Here is a 9400-nt window from a genome sequence, read left to right on the forward strand (position 1 = left end):
TATTTTCATGTAGACTTCGTTATGGGGATCCCCATGTAGGAAGGCAATATTGATGTCCAATTGATGAATATTCCAGTTCTACATGGCAGCTAGTGCAAGAAAAACCTTTATGGTATTAAACTTGGCTACTGGTGCATATGTTTGAGAATAATCAATGCCTTGCCTTTGGTTATAGCCTTTGGCTACAAAGGCGAGCTTTGAACCGTTCGATGGCTCTATTTTGGTTGTATTTGACTTTATATACCCACTTGCAATCAATAGCTTTGTGCCCTGGTGGTAATTTTGTAATGATTCAGGTTTTGCTTCTTTTTTTTTTTTTTTGAGAGCTTGAGTCTCACGATCCATAGCTAGAAGTCAATGTTTGAATTAAGCTGCTTCAGCATAATTTTGAGACTGTCTCAGAGTGTGCTGCTAAAATAGCAGCTCTAAATTAAGGATGGAGTTTAATATAGGAGAAAAATGGCTCAATGGGGTGAGCTATTGATGATGTATGGCAAATGTAATCTTTGAGATGTTGACGTTTCGTCCAAATGTGACCAGTTCTAGTAGTAGGTAAGTCAGATGCAACTGGTTTGAACTTGTCGGTTATTGAATCAATAAGTAAAGTTTCATGTGGAAAGGTATTGTCCACTGGTTGTTGGACTAGTTTGTCTTGTTTTACTGGTTTGACAGTGGGAAGGATAGCTTGAGAAAATAGGGTATTTATCTCTGAAGGAGAAGTTGAAAAAAAGGGAAAAATATTTTTATAAAAAACAACATCCCTAGAAATGTAAACTTGTTTGGTTTCAATATCAAGAAGAATGTAAGCTTTCATTTCTTGAGGATAACTAATGAAAATAGATGCTTGACTCTGAGGAGAGAATTTGTGTCTCTTGGAATTTAATGTTGAGCCATAGGCGAAACATCCAAAACATCTTAAATGTTCATAAGTGGGAATTTACTATGAATAATTTCATACGAAGTGGTCCCTTTGAACATTTGAGAGGGTGTTTTATTTAGAAGGTGGGTAGCAGTTTGGACTAGGTGTGACCAATAAACCAATGGAAGGTTGGATTGGAAGCATAGAGTCCGAGCTACATTTAATATGTGTTGATGTTTTCTTTCAAAAACTGAATTTTGGTGTGGTCGTTCCACACAAGAGTGATAGTTTGTTATGCCTTTAGAGGCAAAAAAGATTATAGGTTCAATTCTTTAGCATTTTCCGATCAGATTGCTTTTATAAAATTTGAAAATGGAGTACAAATCATGTTATAAAAGGTAGGTATAACAGTTTTTACTTTAAATTTGTGCTTAAGCATATATGTTCAAGTGAATCTAGATTTGTCATCCACTATGGTGAGAAAATATTTGTCATCTTCCACAATTATGATGTGGAATGGTCCTCATATATCCATATGTACTAAATCAAATATGTTTAAAGTAAAATTATGATTAGAGATAAATGGAAAATAATTCTATTTTGCTAATTGGCATATATGACAATGCTGATTAGAAATAACAGAAAATGAATTGTCAATATTTTTATTGAAGTAATTGGAAATGTATGTAGATGGATGACCAAAATAATTATGCCATTGGTATACATCGTTTTTGACAAAATGAAGAGAAGATTGACTAGCTGCTGTAGAAAAGTAATCCTGACGAAGCAAGTATAATTTGCCATGCCTTTTAGTTGTCCCAATCACCATATTCAGAGTTTGATCCTGAATAACACATGAGTTATGGCTGAAAAACAGAGTTAGATGTGTTATGAACATATTCATAGTAGGTTTATCCTAAAACTGGAAACATATAGGAAATTGTGAAGGGTTAGTTTAAGATTAATTTGAACTGTACCAATATTATGGACAAATATTTTATGGCCATTTGGTAAAATGACATGTTTAGGAGAGTTTCTATTAGAAAAAGAAGTAAAGCATGCTATATTGGAACACATGTGGTGTGTAGCACCACAATCAATGTTCCAAGTAATGGATGAGGAATTAGTGTCATTACTAGCTAGATTTGATGCAGCAGGTGTCATGGCAGCAGAGTCAGTTCGAGGAACATTTTGATTGAGTTGCTGGCTGAGGAGGAAAATTAGTTGTTGACATTGAGTTGAGAGATCAATTGAGACCGAGATTCCATCTGCATCATCTTTGGAAGTACCTATGGATTTGTGATTTGCCTTAGCTTTACCTTTATCTTGTCTCTTTTTATCCCCATAACTCGGAGGAAAGCCATAAAGGAAAAAAATATTTGTCAACTAAGTGGCCTGGTTTGCCACAGTTGGAACAAGAAGGACAAGATTTCTTTACTCTTGGAGGATTGATAGATGAAGGATTAACAGAGGCAACCAGAGGAGGTGAATTTAAAGATCTAAGTGCTCTTTGACTTTCTTCTTGAACTATCATAGCAAAAACTCTTGACAAATTTGGAATTGGTTCATTGAGCAAGATTTGAGCTGGAACCAAAGCATTGGATTTATTTATACCAGTCGAGAACAGAAGAACTTGATTCTGGTTGTAGTAATCGAGAAAGAATTTCATTTCACCACAAGTGCAAGTAATATTTGGTTGAAATTCTTTCAACTCATCCTAAAGGGATTTCAACTTTGTGAAATAAGAAGAAACAGAGGGATCACCCCGTTGTAATGGGGTGAGCTGTGTTTGTGATTGGAAAATTCTAGGGCCATTGCCTTCATTAAATCTCTTAGCAAGATCATGTCACATATCAGTAGTAAGATCAAAGTACATTATGCTATGAGCAATCTTAAGAGAAACAAAATTCACTAACCAAGACATAACCATATTGTTGCAGCGAAGCCAAGAATTTAGAAAGAAATTACCAGCTTCTGGATGAGGTAAAGATCCATCAATGAAATTAATCATGTTCTTGGCAGTCAAGGCTATGGTGGTGTCGCGTTTCCAAGATTGGTAGTTAGTGCCATTGAGGACAGTGGACACAAGAACGAGCCCAGGGTGATCGCCAGCACTGAGGAAAAAAAGACTGGAAAGATCGTTGTTAACATGTCGATCAATTGTAAATTGAGATCATGTTGGCAGATGAACGGTGGTGTTGTCATCGTCTGCAATGGCAGATTGATCCTGAGAATGAACGAAATCTAGAGTTGTGGAGTGATTCTAAGATTGAGGCCTGAGATTGGAGGTCTTGTGAGGAACAACTGAGGAAAAAAGATTTGGAGGAAAAAGAACTTCGAGATTGATTTCTGCTGCATGATGCTCAATTGTGGATGGAGGACTACCATCTTGAGAGCGTGTGGAAAGTCTTGCCATGAAAGCTGCGGGCAAGATGTCTTCTATTATTACTAAATGACTTTTATATTTAGTACATGAGGCCTTAATATAGCTAAGGAAGGAGACGAGAGTTAGTTAGAAAAACTAACTAATTATCTAACAACTTAACCTAACTTAATTAAAGGTGAATGAACTAACTAACGCTAATGGAGAGAGCATTCAAAAAATAATAAATAAATAAATAAATTAGAGAGAAGATGGAATGATTTTATATTTTCAAAAATAATCATTTTATTGCATTGTTTTTCTTTTCTTTTTCTAATGATATTAGCAATAAATTAATGCGATGAGCAATTGTGTCGTCAAGTTTTATTATTATTATTATTATTATGAACTATGAAGTTTTATTGTGCAATATCTGGTGTGACAGTTCAGACAAAAATGTATCTTAAATTTCAGAATTTCTTTTGTCAAATTTTTTTAACCAAATCAAAAGAAATATATAATTCAGGTGTGCTCGTCATTTCTAAATGACTGGTCAGTAAGAAAGAAAAAGAGAATTAAATTCTCAAGTTTTATTAATTATTTGCATCTACAAAAACATTGGAATGGATAAAATGCTCTCTCTACAATCCTAATTTTGGACCAATTAGACTATAATGAGGTCCACCAAAAAAATAAGCTAGACAAAGGATGAATATTGGCAATTTTTCTTTTCTTTCTTTCCAAAGATGTTAGAAGAAGGAGGTTTCTCTTTCTTGAGTCTTGAGTCTTCAGTCTTGAGTCTTGAGCTTGGCTAAGTGGGTGGAAAAAATCTGTTGAGATTAAATGGAAGAGTGTAAAACTCTTCATTTCTATTGTCTCCTCTGAATGTTCTGAACTTGACCCACCATGGCATTCCTCTATCTTTCTTGGACTTCTCCACTTCTAATGTGTTATCAAGGAACACTGCTACCATTAGACCAACAGTTGGGGGAGATGAGAATATGGTATTCAAGAATGCATTGAACTGCCAAACACCACAAACAAATCAATATGTAAACGACATGTCTGGTTCGATCACAACATAATATGAGTTTATGAATTCTTACCCATCCAGCATTTGTATGAACCAGACCATGATGTGAGGCAGTCCAGTATTCATTGAAGAATTGTGGGATAGATATGCCGAGGAACAGTGAAAGCCCGGTGATGATGAGGTTTCTCATAGAGTTCATGTTTGTGAATTGAAGAAATGATAATCCAACTGAAGCTGAAAAGCCCGGCAAGAAAATGTTACGAAATGAATGAATACATTTTAAGTTTATGATATAATATTATACTTCTTTTGTTCAACTTCACCACATACCAACTAGGCCAAAGAGGATACAATACAGAGCAGAGTATATAGGGAAGGGTATGGATGCAAAGACAGCTCCAAATTTACCTGCAAAAACATAACAAAAAACAAAGAAAATCTCTAAGCTGATTCAAATTTCTCTCTATACCATAACAAGTTTATTTCAGAACTCTAGCTGCTTCTCTAGTTCAATACTTGAATTTACTTTAAAATCTCAAAGGTTACCGTTACTTACCTAAAGTAGAAAAGAAGATCATGAAGCCAGCAGAAATTTGAACAACTCTGCGGCTCCCAACTCGGGTTAGTCCAAGAAGTCCTACGTTTTCCCTGTAATACATGATCAAAATCTTGTGTTAATTATAATGCTGCAAATCAAGCATTGTGAAGCCACAGCTCTCTGTCTTACACAGATACAGTAGAACCGGAGCATGTTCCAAAAAGACCATCGAGCAGGACACCAATTCCCTGCAAAAGATACATATTATGGAAATAAATGAAAGGACTGCTCAACTCTTCAAATTATGAGAAAAATAAAACTAAAAGATTGAGATAAGACTTGTCGTGTTAACATCAAAGGAATATGCATATATTTTGGTTTTGCTAGAATAAACCACTAGTGTTGTGGTAGCTCACCTGCCAGCCAATACCCCGACTCAAAACGTAAGCTGGAGGAGGAGTTGCAATGGCCAGCCTAGATGCTGCCTTGTATGCACCCGTTGACTGAAGCATGAAAAAGATGGTGATATAAAAAACTGATACTTTTAAGTTTTAGCCAAAACGTATTGCACCTAAGAAACCAGTAGTGACATGCATACCTCAACCATGGAAACAAGAACTGCTGACATCATTGCAAATGAATGACCTGCTGAAAATGTAGGAGGGCCCCACTGCAGAGGATATGGGAACTTAAACCTGGAATAGCATATTACATTGTAGGCTTTTAGAGCCAGGTAAAGCATAGAATAGAACATTGACATAAGTTTATGTATCCTTGAAATTACCATGGGGCGGTAGATATGAGATTTGCCCTGTCAGTTCTACAGCTGACTTGAGTTCTATTGGACTTTCCTCTGTAGGCCCCACTAGCAGTCAATATAAGGGCATATATCCAGACAATTGTAATACAGATCAATACCGGAAATCGTTCGAAGACTGGGACATCTCTAAATGGTCTCACATGCTTTAAATACTGCATTTTAATTAGCACATTCACATTGGTCTGAGATGAAAATCATTTAGACAATAGAAGGTAATTACAAGACAAATCACTTACTTGTGATAATCCAATGACCAACAGCAGCATAGGAAGTCCAATTTCCACACAGTTTCCTAACTGAAACAAGAGAGATTGACACTTTTACAATCATAGAAATTGGTTTTACAAAAATGGGCAAATATAGTTGTGTTATCAATTTTAAGTATTGTGTTGGATCCTTTAGGCAAACATTGCGCTAATGAAGAACCAAGGGAACATAGCTACAGTTTCATTGTATTAATTTACTTTATATTTCTAGTCAGAAGCTAAGGATATGAATCTTAAATTTCAAACAGTTACAAAGCTAAATTAACAGTCAACTTGTAAGAATGATGGCCTTCAAAATATGATGTCTCGGACTTAGTAGAATAACAAGGGAGCTGACATATATTGTTCCTTGAAAAACAAAGAATGCTTACAGCAGGAAATCCACGTTGAAACAATCCCAAACCGACCAATCCAACTACAGGTGCCATACCAAGAGGACTGAAAAATCTGAAAAAATAAAACAAATAGGAAGTAGGAAGTACTCCACAGTGAATTATTAAATTACTAACTGGTAGTTTATGATTAGAAGCTGTTTCTGGATTGATGCATACCGTGAAAAGAGGCCCCAAACTTGACTGTAGCCCATGATAATTTGAATACTTGAAGCTACAATTAGAGCTCCTTGAATAGCTCGCATTGTTTGAATAAATCTCTGCAAACCAATGACATGGGAAGATCTCTTTCAATACCCTACCAAATAAGAGAGTTTCTTAAGTACATTGACTGAAATGGAAGTAGAGACAGATATCTAGGGGGATTTAGTTACCAATGACATGAATTATGACAAAGGCAACCTTAGATGCAATCTTCCATAATATTTATTTTTAAAAATATTGTAAAATTCCTCAGACAGTTTTTCTACTTGTTCTTATTAAGCTGTTACTATAATGAAATTTGGGAAAAACTTTACAAACATTGCTCTATGTGGTTACCAAAAAAAAAATGTAAATGTTTAAAAAATGAAAAAGAGAGAGAGAGGGAGAGAGAGAGACTAGTGAAAATAAAAACTGAGAACAGAGGTAACTACAAGCCAGACTAAGAAAACAGCTTACTTCTTGTGGATCATCAATTCGTTGCAACGAGGAGTCGCCTACAATGTAAGCTATTGGAATGACATAGGCGAAGGAACCTCCAACAACTGCTGGCAATCTGGTTCCAAAAAGCGCTTGGAGAAGTGTGTTAAGCCCAGCCACAAAGAGGAGAGTCTGTATTACACGTGCCTTGTCACCCTATTCATCAATCATAAAAATGTTAAGAAAGAACTCTTAGTAACTAAAATAGAAGATTGATTGACACCATGACAAATAAGCATTCAAATATACATCCCACCAGGAAAAAATACAAGTGACGGGCCAAGGGAACTACAAACATTGTTAAGAAAAAAGTATGTTCTGGATGAAATTGCATGTGCCCAGTAAAACCAAAAGAAAGGTTCAGAGGTTTAAGAGAAAAGATAATTTACTGGAGAATGAGCTTACATCGCTTCCACCCATTGCAGGCACCAACATTGATGGAATCATAACACTTGTGCCCAACATCATGATGTAGTTTTGAAATGCCAAAAGGATGGTTTCAGCTGCAACAAAAATGGAAAATTCAAGCAAACAAACAATAATAAGTTGATCAGAGACAACATATCATCCTATAATATAAAGCTTTTTGCCTAGGCGGCTTAGACATATTGGATTTTTCAGCAGCATACAATGACATGTAATAACAAAACACTGCTTTCCAGGACGATGCACTGATTACAACACAAACTAGGCAATTTTAATCAAACTGTAGAAGGAAATAAACTGATTTCCCAACATTGTTTAGTAATTTGAGTTAGATAAACTCTTCCATTACAAAGGCACGATGTGTTCTATATATTAAATTTTTTTTCTTTCTTTCTTTCTAATAATAATATATTTTCCCTTCGCGAAGACTAAACCCTCCACATGCAAAGGGATTTGAGGTGGCCATGACAAAAAGCACGAGTGATGTGCAATTGTGCATGGCATGATCATACATCCAAGTTGAGTTCCATTTCGATTTCCTGGTCAAAGCAAATGACACCAGTCAATGCAGTCATTTGTGGTCAAAGCATACCACCCCATGAATTGTACAAACCAGTATGGAACAGAAGCAGTTCCACAAGAAAAAGAAGAAAAAAATCAATTTCCTTGATAAATAAAATATATATCACAGAGCACGCACCACAGCAAATGTGGCAGAAAACAGACCCGTGATGGCCATTAAACCTTTATTTTAGGGACATGAAAAAAAGAAAATGACTTTAAAAGCATGAAGATGGACCCAGTACATCAAAACTTACAAAAGCTTACTATAAGCTCACAAAGCCTCTCTCTCTCTCTCTCTCTCTCTCTCTCTCTCTCTCTCTGGAAAAAAGGGTAAAATCTTGGGCTGGAGGGTTTTAGTAAAGGTGTAGTAATATCACATTTTCCCAGTCATTGATTCTCCATGCCAGGGAACCAGTAAAGAAACTAAAATAACATATTTTCTCCAAACAAAGAAACAATGTATATAGTTTTCTTCGTCTCGTGTTAATAACTTGATAGTGAGTAGTAATGACACAAAGCACAGTTACCAACCATGAAACTTATCAACCACTCCAAAACCCTGAGCTTGTTTTCCTTCCTTCTACGGTGTACTCGAATATAGACAACATTAACATGAACCCATAAAAAAACTGTACACAAAAGCTTCTAAAAATCTATATTAACACACCCTCAAGCCCATTTCTTATTCAAGCTTTAAGATGATAAAAAAGTAATAAAAATAACATTTTGAGAGAAACTGAACATTACCCCAAGGAGGGTTGGAGTCTATGCAGTACTCAAGGTCTTGAAGCTGTTCCATGGGAGGGTGGCTTATGTCTGCCATTGTTGAAGTGTCTGAGAGAGTGAGAAACTTCAGAACAAACCCAGATAGGCAAAGAAGAAAGAACTGAGAACAAAGTAAAGTAATAGAAATATAATAAAGTGGAACAATAAAAAGCAAGTGAGAATTTATTTATTTTAATTTTTACTTTTTTTTTTCTACAAAATAAAAATAAAAAGAAAGAAGGAAAGAAGGAACAACAATATGCAAAGCGGAAACCTCTCTGTGACGCTCTCTCACTGCTGTCGTCGATTAGCCTGTTCTTGAATCAGTGTGAAATTACTTGATTACCCCCCAACTTATTCTCTCAACTGCAAATACCCATTTTCCATAGTGTAAAGGGTACAATATTTTGGTTTTATTGTGGTACGGCCAAAATATTTCAAATTGGGTCAAGAGATACCTATTACTCCACCATGACATCATCACAATCTCTTGTTACATTGTAAAATATAACATAGTAAAAAAATGATACCAAATGAGTAAAAATTGAAGATATCACCATAAATAATTTTCTTACCATATTAGGATGGATTGGGTTGGGTAACAAACGCTATTCAATTTTCAATTTCACGACCTTATACATATTTTTGAGCCATTATTATTGCATATCCAATTAAAAGAACTTTTGTTAGAAGG

At 35.5% G+C, this 9400-nt stretch overlaps 1 protein-coding gene across 2 annotated transcripts; it reads right to left on the reverse strand.

The window, feature by feature from the left end:
* Positions 1-3784: 3784 nt before the first annotated feature.
* On the reverse strand, positions 3785-8986 carry LOC115701530 (nucleobase-ascorbate transporter 1). Of its 2 annotated transcripts, none has more exons than XM_030629345.2 (14): positions 8689-8986; positions 7357-7454; positions 6931-7107; positions 6430-6530; positions 6250-6325; positions 5849-5908; positions 5577-5764; positions 5391-5487; positions 5209-5295; positions 4982-5040; positions 4811-4902; positions 4585-4662; positions 4328-4488; positions 3785-4245 (listed from the first exon to the last, which is right to left on the reverse strand). In XM_030629345.2, exons 1-14 carry the CDS (start codon positions 8762-8764, stop codon positions 4033-4035), a joined length of 1563 nt encoding a protein of 520 aa, XP_030485205.1. In that variant the 5' UTR covers positions 8765-8986; the 3' UTR covers positions 3785-4032. The 2 variants fall into 2 exon arrangements, with proteins under 2 accessions (XP_030485205.1, XP_060958913.1); XM_061102930.1 differs by having other exon boundaries at positions 7357-7916; positions 8689-8965.
* Positions 8987-9400: the final 414 nt, after the last annotated feature.

The sequence above is a fragment of the Cannabis sativa genome, chromosome 8 (genome assembly GCF_029168945.1).
Source record: "Cannabis sativa cultivar Pink pepper isolate KNU-18-1 chromosome 8, ASM2916894v1, whole genome shotgun sequence".
NCBI lineage: Eukaryota > Viridiplantae > Streptophyta > Magnoliopsida > Rosales > Cannabaceae > Cannabis > Cannabis sativa.

Excerpts from the sequence above, each read along its gene's own strand:
- LOC115701530 (XM_030629345.2), bottom strand. The coding sequence starts at position 8,764 with ATGGCAGACATAAGCCACCCTCCCATGGAACAGCTTCAAGACCTTGAG. Across the intron at positions 4,663-4,810 it reads GATCTTCTTTTCTACTTTAG|GTAAATTTGGAGCTGTCTTT; the intron begins GTAAGTAACGGT and ends ATGTTTTTGCAG. Across the intron at positions 4,489-4,584 it reads TATCCTCTTTGGCCTAGTTG|CTTCAGTTGGATTATCATTT; the intron begins GTATGTGGTGAA and ends CGGGCTTTTCAG.